Source organism: Octopus bimaculoides, chromosome Z, assembly GCF_046866305.1.
Source record: "Octopus bimaculoides isolate indiv1 chromosome Z, ASM4686630v1, whole genome shotgun sequence".
Classification (NCBI taxonomy): Eukaryota; Metazoa; Mollusca; class Cephalopoda; order Octopoda; family Octopodidae; genus Octopus; species Octopus bimaculoides.
In genome coordinates this window covers 50,167,781-50,185,280 of record NC_142944.1, presented here as the reverse complement: position 1 = coordinate 50,185,280, position 17,500 = coordinate 50,167,781, and the positions used below count along the sequence as shown (strand labels likewise).

General features: G+C 36.9%; 1 protein-coding gene across 7 annotated transcripts in view; it reads right to left on the bottom strand.

Moving 5' to 3' along the window:
* LOC106878514 (PDZ domain-containing protein 8) overlaps positions 1 to 17,500 on the bottom strand; it is a 296,017-nt gene that overhangs the window by 68,259 nt on the left and 210,258 nt on the right. For 6 of the 7 annotated variants that reach the window (XM_089365281.1, XM_089365279.1, XM_089365278.1 and 3 more), the window contains one exon: positions 15,606 to 15,791. In XM_089365281.1, coding sequence (XP_089221407.1) covers positions 15,606 to 15,791 — 186 coding nt within the window. Of the gene's footprint in view, positions 1 to 5,965; positions 6,252 to 15,605; positions 15,792 to 17,500 lie in introns of those variants that run through there. The other variant, XM_089365282.1, reaches the window with a different exon arrangement.

Genomic DNA, 17,500 nt, shown 5'->3' with positions numbered 1-17,500 from the left:
TCACCGACACAACACATTACCATACCAGTGCAGTCATCTCTCTTGCACCACACACACACACACACACACACACACACATATATATATATATATATATATATATATATATATATATATATATATATATATATATATATATATACATATGCATATGTTATCTTCAGATGTTGAGTTTCATGGAGGTTATGACAAGTGACCGAGACTGTTGGTAACTTTACTATGTTTGAGAAGAGATGCCAAGCTTAGTGAAATTGTAGTCATTGCCAGTGCTGGTGACACATAAAGGAGACACCTGCCAGTGACATGTTAAAGGCACCCAGTACACTTTGTAAAGCGACTGGCATTGGGAAGGGCATGCAGCTGTAGAAACCGAGCCAAAACAGACTGGAGCCTGCTACAGCTCTCTGGTTTACTAGTTCCAGTCAAACTGTCTAACTAATGCCATCATTGAAAGCGGATGTTAAATGATGATGATTATGATGATGATATGTGTGTGTGTGTGTGTGTGTGTGTGTGTGTGTGTGTTTGTGAGTGTGCGCACGCATGTGCATGTTACTGTCTTATTGCATTGATATCACATGATAATAATAAACGAGTGACACCACTATGCAAGTGATGTCCATTTCCAATCATGTGTGAAAACATGCCAGGTCATGAGGAAATATTTCCTTTCTTGGAAAGAGGAAAAGCTTGGTTACAGAAAGGACATCTGGCTACAGAAAAATCAGCCCCTAACAAATTCTATCCAACCCATGCAAGCATAGAAAAGCGTACATTGAAATGAAGAAAAAAAAAATCAACAACACTAAATTTGTGAAGCAGTCTGTTTGGAAATGTTATCTCGTGAAAGCTACATAATGAAGATTAATCTATATGACAGATGGATAACTGTGAATGAGAGATCGAAATCTGAAAGGAATTCTAAAGATCAATAATTCACCAGAGTTATGAAGAAGACATTTTTATAGAAACGTCTCCATATGGCTGTGTAGCTAAGAAGCTTGTTTTGCAGTGATGTGGTTTTGGGTTCAATCCTACTGAATAACACCTGGGGCAAGTGGTTTCTATTATAGTCCCAAGTTGTCCAATACCATGTGAGTGAATTTGGTGGATGGAAAATGTGTGGATGCCTGTCATATATGTGTGTGTGTGTATGAGATAGAGTGAGAGTGAGTGAGTGTGTGAGAGTGAGTGTGTATGAGTGAGTGTGTATGAGTGAGTGTGTATGAGTGAGTGTGTATGAGTGAGTGTGTATGAGTGAGTGTGTATGAGTGAGTGTGTATGAGTGAGTGTGTATGAGTGAGTGTGTATGAGTGTGAGTGATTGAGTGAGAGTGAGGATGTGTGAGTGAGAGTGAGCATGTGTGAGTGAGAGTGAGTGAGAGTGAACATGTATGAGTGAGAGTGAGTGTGTATGAGTGAGAGTGTATGAGTGACAGTAAGTGTGTGTGTCTTTATAAGTGATCCACTGTCACTTGACAACCAGTGTTGGTTTGTTTACTTCCCTGTAACTTAGTGGTTCAGCAAAAGTGATGATAGAATAAATACAGGACTTTTAAAAATAAGTACAGGGGTCAATTTGTTAGATTAAAATCCTTCAAGGTACCCCAGTATGGCCACAGTCTAATGACTGAAACAAGTAAAAGATAAAGAAATTGGTTTATTTGTTGAGAGTAAATTTAATCATTTTCCTACATGTCCTCTTTTTCCTCACACCTTCAGTCCACACTCACTCTTATAATGTAAAATAGTTCTAGCATCTTTCAGCTTTATTCCCCTTTCTCAGTAACCCCTAACATTAATCCCTTTCCTTTCCCCTGTTCCATACCATACCCCCTTCCCACAATTAGCATCTGTCCTACTATTCTCCACTACCACATTATAACAACTAGAAAATCATTCCTTTCATTTTACTTATCACTCCCTTATCACCTAATTTAGAATCAATACATCCTATCTCTTCTATTCTCCCACTGTTATAGGGACCCACTTTTGTAAGCCCCTTAGTCCAGTGCCATGAGAAACAGAATCCAGTACCAGTAGTGTAACGGAGGGAGGGGACGTGCCCCAGGTGTCAATTGAAGAGAGGCACAGATTAAAGTGGGGTGCCTCATCAAGAATAAGGAAGGATATCTTAACCCTTTCGTTACCAACCTGGCTGAAACCACCTCTGGCTCTCTAGTACAAATGTCTTGTTTCTATAAGTTCTGAATTAAAATCTTCCACCAAACCTTAGTCACAATTTATGTTCCTAACACTAGCTTAATGATAACTAAGTTATTTTACTAACTTCTCTGTTATATTTAAAATTAATTGAAAGAAACACAGAGCATCTCAACAGAAATACGGTAACAAAAAGGTTAAAATATATAATAGATAAACAATTCTTAACCCTTTAGATACTAACCCAGCTGAAACTGCCTCTGGCTCTGTAGTACAAATGTCTTGATTTCATAAGCTCTGAATTAAAATCTTCCACCAAACCTTAGTCACAATTTATGTTCCTAACACTAGCTTAATGATAACTAATTTATTTTACTAAATCCTTTGTTATATTTAAAGTAATTGAAAGAAATGCAGAGCATCTCAAAATGAATACAGTAATGAAAGGGTTAAACATCTTTTTTTTAATTACATTTCATTTCACACAGGTTTTTTTTAATGCTGCATTTGGAGAAGCTGGTGCATTAAATGGTTAAAATAAGGAGGTTTCATAAAAGTAACCATTCAAAAATATATTTTAAATTACAGGCAGGTAAATAAACTCTGGTAAAGTATTTATTCCTAAAATATTGCTTTAAAATATTAATTACTTGTAACAACAACAAATAAGTACTATACATCATCATCATCATCATCGCTTAATGTCCGCTTTCCATGCTAGCATGGGTTGGACGATTTGACTGAGGACTGGTGCAACCGGATGGCTACACCAGGCTCCAATCTAATTTGGCAGAGTTTCTACAGCTGGATGCCCTTCCTAACGCCAACCACTCAGAGAGTGTAGTGGGTGCTTTTACGTGTCACCCGCACGAAAACGGCCACGCTCGAAATGGTGTCTTTTATGTGCCACCCGCACAAGAGCCAGTCCAGGGGCACTGGCAACGATCTCGCTCGAAAACCCTACAAGGCCAGTCAGGCGGTACTGGCAACGGTCACGCTCAGGATGGTACATCTTATGTGCCACCCGCACAAGAGCCAGTCCAGGGGCACTGGCAACGATCTCACTTGGCTTGCCGGGTCTTTTCACGCACAGCACATTTCCAAAGGTCTCGGTCAGTAGTCATCGCCTCGGTGAGGCCCAAAGTTCGAAGGTCTTGCCTCACCACCTCAGCCCAGGTCTTCCTGGGCCTACCTCTTCCATGGGTTCCCTCAACTGTTAGGGAGTGGCACTTTTTCACGCAGCTACCCTCATTCATTCTCACCACATGTCCAAACCAGCGCAATTGTCTCTCTTGCACACCACTACTGACGCTTCTTATGTTCAGCTTTTCTCTCAAGATACTTACACTCTGACGGGTATGCACATTTACATTACACATCCAGCGGAGCATACTGGCTTCATTCCTTGCGAGCTTACGCATGTCCTGAGCAGTCACAGCCCATGTTTCACTGCCATGTAGCATGGCTGTTCGTACACATGCGTCATACAGTCTGCCTTTTACCCTGAGTGAGAGTCCCTTTGTCGCCAGCAGAGGTAAGAACTCTCTAAACTTGGCCCAGGCTATTCTTATTCTAGCAGTTACACTTTCAGCGCACCCACCTCCACTACTAACTTGGTCACCCAGATAGCGGAAGCTATCAACTACCTCTAGTTTTTCTCCCTGGAATGAGATAGAAGTTGTTTCCTGTTTGTTTACAGTGTTTATTGCACCTGAACATCTGCCACATACAAAAACTAACTGCCTTTGATATTGCTGCACCTCTTATGTGTCCATAGCTTGCACCGGGTACATCTTATAGAGTTACTACCTACTCCTTTACTGCATACTGAGCAGGGCCATCTACCTGAAGGGGTTTGTGTTTAATCTACCTTCCTACTTATTAGGATTTTGGTTTTTGCTAGGTTGACTCTAAGGCCCTTCGATTCTAGTCCTTGCTTCCACACCTTAAACTTCTCCTCTAGTTCTGATAGTGACTGCGCAATTAGTGCAAGGTCATCAGCATAGAGGAGCTCCCAGGGGCAACCTGTCTTGAATTCCTCTGTGATTGCCTGGAGGACTATGATAAATAGGAGGGGGCTAAGGACGGAACCTTGGTGGACCCCTACCTCTACCCGGAATTCATTGCTGTACTCATTTCCAACCTTCACCTTACTGACAGCATCTCTGTACATGGCTCGCACAGCTCCCACTAACCATTCTTCTATCCCAAGTTTCCTCATTGACCACCAGATAAGGGATCGGGGGACCCTGTCAAAGGCTTTCTCCATGTCAACGAAGGCCAGGTACAGAGGTTTATCCTTGGCTAGATATTTCTCCTGCAGCTGTCTCACTAGAAATATGGCATCAGTGGTGCTTTTACCTGGCACGAACCCAAACTGCATCTCATCTAAATTGATTTGCTCCCTAATTAGTTGGGCTATGACCCTCTCCGTAACTTTCATAACCTGATCTAACAGCTTGATGCGTCTGTAATTATCAGTGTCTAAAGCGTCACCTTTACCTTTGTAGCAGTTTACTATGGTGCTGCTACACCAGTCATTGGGTATGACTCCTTCGTGTATCATATATATATATGTATTATATATATATATATTTATTTATTTATTTATTTGGATTTTGTAATGGGAGGGGGGGGCACATTTTTGCAGTTTACCCTAGGTACGCCACTGCCTAGTACATGTTGTAAAGAGTTTGATGTTAGGAAGGGCATCCAGCCATAGAAACCACATCAAAATAGATATTGATGCATAAAACAGTCATCCAACTTATCAGATCAAACTATTCAACTTATGCCAGCATGAAATGATAATGATGATGTAATACGTTCTGTCAATGTTATACTGCAATTATTTCAAAAATATAAATAAATACACAGATGTATATACACACACTTGTAAGTACATCCTCTGCTATACAAACACGTGTGTGTGTGTGTGTTCAAATTAGACAGTGTGAGAAAAAAAACTGACTTGAAATCCAACATAGTTAAACACCAAAAATTATCCATAAATTTCATTTGCAACTTCAATTGAAATGAGGTCAAAGTTGAAGAAAAAATTTCTTGAGACAAAAAAGTACCTGTCACTAGCATATGTTTCGAACCCTCTCAACTTCAACAACAACTATGCTGACCAACTTTTAACCCCTAAACATGATGCAACAGTAATGATGCAATACTTGCAATGTAATGATTTCAAACATTTTATCCAGGTTACTAATTTCCCAACCTCACCCCTACAAATTCTTTTAAGAGTGTGGTACTTAAAGCTTTCATTCAGCCAATGTCTTGCGAGAGATATTTGGTACACGAAAACCAAGTGCTTGTACGCGTGTGAGCGCACGCTGTTAATTGCTTCATTCTCTTTCGGTTTTCTCCCTTTAAACCCATTTGGCTTTGCCCAATACTGGTCTTTTCTTCCTACCCCGGAAGGAAAACAAAATTTTGAAGTAAATATGATCGACTAAAACTCTTGAAGGCGATACAACCAAAAATCCCGCAATCCAATGAACAAACTAATAAAAAAAAAATTAGAAGAAACTGTTAGTTATCAGTTAATAAAACGAAAACTGAAAAAAAAAAAGAAGAGGGTAGAGGGAGGGAACTGATGAGCTGGCAAGGGACGCAACTTAGTATGATTGCAGAGTTATCTTCCTTAAAACAAACGAGATAAACAGACAGAGTATTTTAGTTTTTTACGTTGTTGATAAATATTGAACTTATCAATAAATTTCATCATAATTAATGAAGCTGCTATGTTATAAAATTGCTAATTATATTGAAATTATCTGTAAAACTGAAGATGAATTTTCTATAGGTTTATCTCAGAATATTGCATTAAACGTATCAGTAAGATATATCAAAGTACGTATGCATACATGATATATACAAATAATGTATATAAAATAATATTGCGTAAATTGTCATCATTCAAAATGAGCTACTTCCGCGGAATTCTTGGTGTTCTGAGTTCAAATTCCATTGAGGTTAACTATGCTTTCATCCTTTTGCGGTTCGATAAAGTGATAATAAAACATTGAGGTTAATGTAGTTGATTAGCATCCTCCCACAAAATTTCCGGCCTTGTACCTATAATAGAAAGGATCGTCTGGAATAATTATTACATTCAACCAATTAGTTTCACAACAACTTAATGTATTAGATTTGGAAGAGAATGAGACTCATAGAAACAGCTAGATGAAGCAAAATGTAGTGATTTAGTCACACCGTAAGTGGTACAGAGTCACTTCCATATAGAAACGTGTTTAGAAAGTACAATGCAAGCATGACTTGTAAACATATTCTGTACTTTTGTAAATTGTTTTATGTTGCCAGAGCACCAGCTGTCTGGCTTCCGTGCCAGTGGCACATAAATAGCACCATTTGAGCGTGATCATTACCAAGATCGCCTTTCTGACACTTGTGCCAGTGGCACGTGAAAAGGCATTCGAGCGAGATCATTGCCAGTGCCGCTGGACTGTGCAGGTGGCATGTAAAATACACCATTTTGAGCGTGGCCATTGCCAGTACCGCCTGACTGGCCTTCGTGCCGGCAGCACGTAAAAGCACCCACTACACTCTCGGAGTGGTTAGCGTTAAGAAGGGCATCCAGCTGTAGAAACTCTGCCAGATCAGATTGGAGCCTGGTATAGCTATCTGGTTCACCAGTCCTCAGTCAAATCGTCCAACCCATGCTAGCATGGAAAGCGGACGTTAAACGATGATGATGATGATGTATCTATTTAGTTGTGAATGGACAGACACACCCTCTCAATCTGCCCAGTAAGGTATCCAGAATGTGACAACTGGACAGAGAGAGGGCTGCACTAGTACTCTGGTTGGTGCTCATTTACAGTTCAGTAGACGGAAGCAATGTAAAATGAAGTATCTTGCTCAAGGACACAACACGCCACCTGGTCCAGACATTGAACAAACAAGCTTATGCACATGAGCCAAATATTCTAACTACTAGTCTACATACCTTCACAATGTTTGGAAAACTAGAAAGTAAAACAAGAACAGGGTAACTTTGGAGATAATTGCTCATTAATATTGAGACATTGATTGAAAATTGATATGAACTCTGGAATATATAAAGACTAAGAGAGAATTGGAAAAGATGCCAGTCATGTTCAGTATGGTCGGGGGGCACCATTACAGCACATTGTTGCATCCATCATTTGTCAGTAACTGCTCAGTCATCCCAGGCAATCATCTGAGCAGTGTCCCATTCAGTCCCATTCTGTGAGATACTTCATCTTTTGTGACCATGATGCATGTGGACAGCCAACACAGGCCATCACTCCAGTTGGATCCTCAGAGAAGAGAACCCAATACACAGGATCCAACTTAGAAAATCGAGCAATATGACCAAACAGTCTAAGATGATGCTTCCAAATCATACAAGTAGCAGGATACACCTCCCATTTTCTGAGGGATGGAGAAAAAATTAGTAAAAAAAATTCCATGTGTTCCAACAGTACAAAATATTCTGGAGTGATAAATATAATCAGTTGCTTGCTTTAACACCACCATTTGGTCTTCAAATCGCCTCCGGTGTAGTCTACTCTGTTCTAAATATTTGGGCCAGTTTGAGGACACTATCTTCCCTTTATCTCTGAGGTCCTAAAAACAAGGGCCATGGGTGAAGTAGGGGCTGTCATGTTCTGTTAGTCTATTACTAGTTTCACTGCCCTGTACAAGTTTCAAACTCAGTACTTGATTGCCCTGTACAGATTTCAAATCCAGGACTACATAATGATAAAGTGAACTTCTTAGTCATTCAAATGTGCGTGTGTGCATGTGCACACGTGCACACGCACACACAATGTTAAAAGAAATATTATGTGATTTCAGAGGGATGCATAAAGGAACTTACATGAACAGGTTGAGTTATATATAAGCTAAGCCAGGAATTTATTCTTGTAAATGGCAATTTATTCTTATAAATTTCAAACTAGACTGATACTGGTGTTTCTTAGGTTTCACCAAAACAGAGATGATGACTGAGAATTATGAACAAATCTTGTTTCTGTTGTTTGCATTTTAAAGACAGATTAGCTATAGTATTGCTAGTAAGCAGTCTGTGGAGAAGCGAATATCTACTTTACAATTATTTGACAAAAAGTAAAATTATGAAACCAAACAAAGATTAACACAGTTGCATTTCCTCAAATAATACAGCTTTATAGTAATTGAGGGAAATAAAATAAAACAAAAACAAAATATAATAAGGGGCTAGCCTGCATGACGGAGACAATCTTAAAAGTAGAAATATAACATTTAAAAAAAAAAAGGAACATAGAGTGTTATGAGTAGCAATAGTAGTAGTAGTAGTAGTAGTAGTAGTAACAACAAGAATAATAATAATCCTTTCAACTATGGACACAAGGCCTGAAATTTTGGGGTAGGGGTTAAATAAATTACATTAACTCCAGTAATTAACTGGTATTTAATTTATTGATCCCAAAAGAATGAAAGGCAAAGTCGACCCCAGCAGAATTTGAACTCAGAACATAAAGACAGGCAAAATGCCACTAAGTATTTTGTCTGGTATGCTAACGGTTCTGCCAGTTTGCTACTTTAGTGATAATACTAATATTAATTCTAATTTTTGACACAATACCAGCAATTTCAAGGGTAGCAGGCTGGTCAATTACATTGAGCCTCGGTGTTCAACTGGTATTTATTTTATCGATCCTGAAAGGGTGAAAGGCAAAGTCTACCTTAGCAGCATTTGAACTTGGGACATAACCAATAAAAATGCTACTAAGCATTTTGTCCTGTGTTGTAACAAATTCTGCCAGCTTGCACCATAACAACAACAACAATAATCCTTTCTACTATAAGTGCAAGGTATGTAATTAGGGGAAGGAGCAGGAGGGGAGGGGGTGCTAGTGAATTATATTGACCCCAGTGCTCAACTGGTACTTATTTCAATGACCCCCAAGAGAGTGAAAGGCAAAATCAGTCTTAGCAGCATTTGAACTCAGGACATAAAGATGGATGAAGTGCTGCTAAGCATTTAGTCCAGAAGAGCGGCAATTCTTCCAGCTCACTACCTTAATAATAATACTTTCTTTATTGGCCACAAGGGCCACATAAAACATTTAGGACAAGAGGACAATGGGTACTCACATAAACACTTGTAAACAATAATGATTAGCAAAAAAGATTCTAACAACAAAATTCTTGAATAGGGAAAAAATACTGTGTGTGTGTGTGTGTATGCATTACATTACACACTACAACAGGATACAAACACACACACTATTGGCCATGAGATGATATACTGTTAAATTATACCACATATAACTCAAATCCCTTCAAACTAAAGCCACACTGACACACAACACATGCTAGTTATATCTTTAAAAAATTTTTTTTAAAGAATTAAGACCACAAATTACAAATTATTTAAACAGGTTTCCTATTTCTTTACTGCCCACAAGGGGCTACACACAGAGGGGACAAACAAAGACAGACAAACAGATTAAGTTGATTATATCGACCCCAGTGCGTAACTGGTACTTATTTAATCAACCCTAAAAGGATGAAAGGCAAAGTCGACCTCGGCAGAATTTGAACTCAGAACATAGCGGCAGACGAAATATTACTGAGCATTTCGCCCGAAGTGCTAACGTTTCTGCCAGCTCACAGCATTATTTAAACATGTCTCCATTCACTAATTGCATGTCTCACATGTCTACATTCAGAGGTTCATAGAGTACATTAACACTTTAGCATTCATAATTACTCTGTCAAATGTAATGCTTATTTATTCATATTGTTTTGAATTATTAATCATGCTTTATTGCAGAGCTTTGAACTTTTGATGATGATGTGATTGTTTATTTTTAGAATGACATTGTAAGGTAGGTGTGAGAGCCAATTTGGACACAGAGCAGTGGGCTGGATCTAATCAGTTTAGACATAAAACACAGAGTATTTAGGTTGGATAAGACCAGCTTAAATGCTGAGGAACTAATAAAAGGCTTCACTGATTTTCCTCTTAGGCATTTATATGTCAAACAAAAAAAAACTATTCAACAAGCAATCAACTCATCCAAAGAAATTTAATAGATTTTTAACGATCAAATTTTTTTAAAAAGAATTTGTATTTGTTTATACATTGGGTGTGGCTGTGTGGTAAGAAGTTTGCTTCCCAACCACATGGTTCTGGGTTCAGTCTTACTGTGTGGAGCCTTGAGCAAGTGACTTCTACAGCCTTGGACCAACCAAAGCCTTGTGAGTGGATTTGGGAGACACAAACTGAAAGAAGTCTATCGTGTGAGTGTGTGCATGTGCACATGTATGCATCAGTTTGTCCACCACCTCTTGACAACCAGTGTTGGTTTGTTAATGTCCCTTATAACATAGTAGTTCAGCAAAATAAACCAATAGAATAAGTAACAAGCTTTAAAATAAAGTACTGGCTGCAGTAATGACTAAAACAAATAAAAAAAACAAATTAAAAAAAGACTGAATTAGTACTTCATGCCAAATTATTTCTTAGGGTAAACCAAACATGCAATTGTATGTAAAAAATCTTGGACATGGAATAAGAAACTCTCTGGAGGAAATCAGACATTCAGCTTTGAATAAATACGTGTGCACACACACACACACACGAACATTTTATCAGCTTTAGTCAGAGGTTGCATCTAAGCATAACAACATGTACTTGAGGAATAAAAAAGGAATTCATCACAAATAAGAAAATATGAATGCTGCTATGATGAACACAATCTCCAGATTTGAATTCTTAAAAAGAAAAAAAAATTATGGAAACTGGTCAACATGTGTTCTCGACAAAGGAGATAGATCAAGGACACTGAGTGAATTGTATATAATTACATAAGGCAAAAAAAAAGGGGGGGGGGTAGAATTGGAAAGAAATTCCAGATAATATGATCTTAAATTGTAATGCCATCTATGAGGCATTTAATCTACAAAAAATTTCAGCTACCCAACAAAATATTAGTGCCATGGTTTCCCTACTTTTAATCTATATACCATATTTTAACTTGTATAAGGAACTCTTTTTTGTCAAAAATTAGGTTAAAAATATGGGAGTTTCTTATACATAGATACTATTATAATCCCTTACAAAACCTTTTTTCCAAATTTTTTAGCCCCCAAAATTAGGGGGTTCCTTATACATGTTAAAATACAGTTCTTTAAATGCTAATTTATATTGTGATGGTTGCATTGGGTTGTTGATTTTGATATCCTTATACATACACACACACATATATATATATATATATATATATATATATATATATATACACACACACATGCCAGCTTAATTTAATTTGTACTTAGTTGAAAGACATCTGTTGCTATGTATTTGTGCAACACCTGTTGCTTTGTATTTGTGCAACATTTCTGTTTTGTTTTTTTCATCCTTGTTTTCGTATATATTCGCTGCTTTCTTCCAAGGAATCTAATGCTCTTAGCTTAGTTTTTCCTTGGGGTTGGCCAGATTGGAGCAATCTTGAGTATAACCAGCCGAAATTACAAAGATAATCTGGAACTTGACTGAGGATAGAAAACTCTAAACGACCCATCCTTGTTTTCTTTGTATCGTCTGTCTGGATGCTTTGCGTTCTTGTCCCGTTTTGTATATATATATATATATATATATATATATGGATGTTTTAGTTGTCCCTTTTTTGCATCACCTAACTGTCTGGATGCTTTGTGTTTTTGTCCCATTTTTGTATTTTTTATATTTATATATATATATATATATGTTGTTGTACTTGGGGATGGTCATATTGCCAGTTTAGCCAATAAAAACACACGCACTGTATATTTGGTGTTAATTTGCTTCAGCTTTATATTACATTAATCTTAATCTAATTTCGGCCAGAGTTCTTTCGTCACACTTCTGTGACCTCATCAGTGGTCCTTTGTTTCCTTCTTTCTTATGTGTGTCTCACCTTGCTAACTATCAGCCATTTTGTATTTTGTATTCTTATTGTATGTGTCTACGCATGCGTGTCCTTCAATGTGTCTATGTCTTTTGTAAGTGCATGTGTGTGTATGGGGAGTGTCTGTATCACCTATATTCTCTGTTAATACGTGTTCGTTTGTATTTGTTTTTATTTATTTATTTGTTCGTGTTTTTTTTTGTTTTTTTTGTGTGTTTAATTAAATTTTGTTAACGTATGTAGTATTTAATTCCATTTGTTTATCTATGTATTGTATTATACTTTGTTCATATTATTATTGGTTTATGGGTAACATGTTGTCACATGCTGTGGTTTGTGGTTTGTTAGTGGTGTGTGTTAGTGTTCCATTCTAGTTTCCTATTCAGGCTAGGTTTCTCTTCTATTATGTGTGTAGCTTCAGTAATTTGTCTAAGTGCTGCATTAGACAAATTACTGAAGCTACACACATAATAGAAGAGAAACCTAGCCTGAATAGGAAACTAGAATGGAACACTAACACACACCACTAACAAACCACAAACCACAGCATGTGACAACATGTTACCCATAAACCAATAATAATATGAACAAAGTATAATACAATACATAGATAAACAAATGGAATTAAATACTACATATGTTAACAAAATTTAATTAAACACACAAAAAAAACAAAAAAAAACACATGAACAAATAAATAAATAAAAACAAATACAAACGAACACGTATTAACAGAGAATATAGGTGATACAGACACTCCCCATACACACACATGCACTTACAAAAGACATAGACACATTGAAGGACACGCATGCATAGACACATACAATAAGAATACAAAATACAAAATGGCTGATAGTTAGCAAGGTGAGACACACATAAGAAAGAAGGAAACAAAGGACCACTGATGAGGTCACAGAAGTGTGACGAAAGAACTCTGGCCGAAATTAGATTAAGATTAATGTAATATAAAGCTGAAGCAAATTAACACCAAATATACAGTGCGTGTGTTTTTATTGGCTAAACTGGCAATATGACCATCCCCAAGTACAACAACATCTGTTTCAACACACGATTTCACATCAAAAATCTTGCAAAACAAATATATATATATATATATATATATAGTCAATGTAACCTATATCAGAATATATATATGCAAGTATACATACATATATACATATATATGTATAGATAAGAATATGCATATACACATATGTAAGTGCACACTTTGCATCAGCCCTGCAAACACTGAAATGGAGAAATCAATGCAAAATAAATGGGCAACATTAAAGGAATAATGTATAATATTATTTTGATTGTGGTTGTGTAAATTGATGTAGATATGCTGAAGACATCTCTTACTTGTTTCAGTCATTAAAATGTGGCCATGCTGGGGCACCAGCTTGAAGCATTTTTAGTCAGATGTGCCAACCTCAGTATTGATTTTTTTAAAGTCTGGGACTTATTCTGTTTGTCTTTGCTGAACCGCTAAGTTATGGGGATGTAAACACACGAACACTGGTTGTCAAGCAGTAGGGTGGTACAAACACAGGTACAAACACAGGTACTAAGACAGACACACACACACATACACAAGCTTCTTTCAATTTTACTCTACCAAATCCACTCAAGATTTTGGTCAGCCAAAGGCTGTAGCAGAAGACATGTACCCAAGGTACTATGCAGTGGGAGTGAACCTGGAACCATGTGGTTAGGAAGCAAGCTTCTTACCACACAGCCACGCCTGATGTAGAGAAAAAAAACATACATAAATACATAATTGTATGTTGGTAAACGGGAATAGTTCTTCATGCCTAATCGGGCAATTGTCTTTGAGATTAACTGTACATATCAGTGAATTTTTATTGCAACTTATTAATGAGTAGGATTGACTTTAAAGCCAGTTGCATGAAACTTTTGGACATTACAATATAATCCTTTCTACTAATAGACAATTATAACAGAATCGACATATTCATGAGATAGTTTTGTTCTGAGATATTGAGCTCTTTGGTGTGGTTTGTACACAGAAAAAAAAAAAAAAATCACTGATACTATACTTATATATATACGCGCATACATACACAAACATGCATATATATATATATATATATATATATATATATATATATATATATATATATATGGGAAGAAGAAAATGGAGGGAATCCAGAGGTATTATTCATCACCTGTTAGACGTTATATTATTTCTATTTATTTTAAACAGTTCAGATAATATATGAATACATGTGTAAAGTAATTTCTAGAATAGAGAAAAGAAAGAGCAATTTCTTACAGCTGTTTCAGCCTAGAGGTCACAGAACCCTATGTTATTTCCTTGTACTACAACTACTAATGACTAATTCTGTTATAAGTATATACATACATATATACATGCATGTGTGTATGTATATGTATGTATGGGTGTGTGTGTATATATATGTAAATGTATATATATATATTTATGTATGTATATATATATATATATATATATATATATAAATATATATTTATATATGCATAAATTAGCCCTTTGAACTTCTTGAACTATCTTTTAAAAAACTCTCTGATGAAACCTGTATATTTATATGAGCATAAATTAACCCTATGAACTTCTTGGACTATCTTATAAAAACTCTCTGACGAAGCATACCCAAGTACCCTAATTTTATCTACAGATTTACAATACACTGAAAAGATGGAAATAACATATGGGGTACTGTGACCTCTAGGCTGAAACAGCTGTAATTGCTCTTCTTTCTCTTTACTCTATTCTAGAAATTACTAATACTTTACATATGTATTTATATATTATCCGAACTTGTTTAAAATAAATAAATAGAAATAATATAATGTCTAACAACAGATGAATAATACCTCTGGATTCCTTCCATTTTCTTTGTGCCATATAAATTAAAGTTAAAACCACTTATTACCCTCGCCTAATTATTATAACCAGTGGGGTAATTGCCACATAATAACCAACACTTGTGTGTTAATTAGGTATTCTACCAGTAGTATATTGGATAGATACTGTCCCTTGGTTGGATTCACAACCTCTAACTTTCTTTGAATTATATATATATATATATATATATATACATACATATTCACATGTATATAATCAAGGATAAAATCTATATAGGATTTTATCAGGTAGCTAGCATGTAAAACCTTTTAGGTATAAATTAATACAAAGCATATAACCTTTTTATAAAAATTATATGGGCAAAATACATGCTAGAAGATATCAAATGACTATAGATATGCAAGCACATATGCACATACATACAAACACACTCACAAAAGCTTTATGAATAAACATTTAAAAAGCTGCAGCTCATAAGACGAAGTTAATATTTATAAGGCAATAAAATGGACTTCAAATTTTTTAAAATAGTAATAAATCTAAATCATGTTTAAAACAAAAGGCAAAAAAGTAAATAATATAAAATAAAATAAAATGTGCAGAAGAAAACGGAAGGGAGAAAGCTTAACTTACCATGGTATCAAGCTTTTCTTTCCTTTCTTCAAGGCTTAAGTGAGACAAGAGTTCCTTCCCCTTTTCTTTGGCATTAGTAACAATTTCTTCATCGAAGTTTGATACGTTCATCATAACTTTGGCTTTGCTGTTTGGAAGATTTCCTCCACAGTCAGAGTCATCGGAATTGTCGCTCTTCTCTTCATGCTGTCGACCAGATAAACAGAGAGACGTTAGTTATATGGAATGCTAGATAACGTTAGTTCGTTAGATACATTGTTAAAAAAAATACATTCCAAGGAAAGTTTTGAAGATTCGTGTTGGAAAAAATAACACACTGAAGTTTATTTGTTGTTTGTATGTTGTGTGTGAGAAAAAGTGGTATTTCCAGTGTGATACTGTCTCTTTCTCACAGTTGAGGGAGCAGTTTCAAAACACCAGATTCCTTCTATCTCCAATCCATACAAAGCACAAAAATTTTATTATATGATGATGATGATGATGATGATGTATATACGTATATACATACATACACATTATATTATACACACACGTTAATAATCAGCAAGAGACAGTTTTTCTGCCTCTCCCATCTTGCATACAGCCACCCTTCTTTTCATTTCATTCCAATGGCTGGCAGGGAACCCCTTTCATTCCATACTGGATGGGCAGGGAATTCCCTACGGCCAACATCTACTGGGGAAAGACATAACTGCCATCCCTTCCCTTTGCAATCCTGCAAAAGGCTCTCATATTTGGCTCACTTCCATTCATAGGACAGATTCAGACCTTTTGTCCCACAGGACTGTAAAGTCAATCAAGATTATTTTCTTCGTGTTTTCAGACAACAAAGCTACGTCCAGCTTCAGGATTGTATGGACGGCCTGGGGGAAGCTGCAGTCTTTTTTTCAGGTCCACTTTCAGGTCCCAATGTCCCTTGATTGGGATCCATGTAGTAAGCTACATATATATATATATATATATATATATATATATACACATATATGGTAAACACCCCTTTAGTCATGAATGAAAGTTACCCCCCAAGGCACATGGCTGGGCAAGATTGTTCCCAAAAGACCAGCAGTCACCCATGCATACCAGTCACCCCTTTCCACACCACCAATGTTATTCAAGGGAAAGGCAAAGGCTGATGCAATTTGGCACCAGTGATGTTGCAACTTATTTCTACAGCTGAGTGAACTGGAGCAACGTGAAAAACAAAGTGTCTTGCTCAAGAACACAACACACAGCCTGTTCCCAGAATCAAACTCACAACATCATGATTGTGAGCCTGACACTCTAACCACTGAGTCATGTGACTTCAACATACATGATGATGATGGCCGTCCACTCGTGACCGAGGAAGACCATTGCCGACCTTCAGGAACATTGTGCGCTCTAGGACTAAATTATATTTTGTATTTGCGGCTCCGTTGGTGGGTAATGAGCCCTGCTCTTGACAAGCATACACGACTGCAAACATTGCAGACCAAGCTTTCACCATTCACTATATGAGCCGTGTGCTTTTGCGCAGCTCACTCAAGTTCTTCATGCTGGATACGTGCTCTCTCAAAAGTGTCGATCCCCTCCTTAACCTGCTTCCTCCATCCATGGCGATGACAGGCATTGTTCTCCCAGTCAGTGTCCTGCATATCACAGGCCTTTAATGAGGACTTGACACAGTCCTTAAATTGAAACCTTGGTTTCTGCCAGAGTCTCCTTCCATTCACAAGTTCTCCATATAGCATCTGCATTGGAATCCTGCTATCTTTCATTCTAATAAAGTGTCCAGTCCAACGTAACTGGTGCTTGTGCACCATTGCTTCAATACTCAAGGACCTGTGTGTCTGGAATTTTTGAGGTCCAACCAACATTGAGAATGTGCCTGAGATATCTCTGATGAAAGCGTTCAA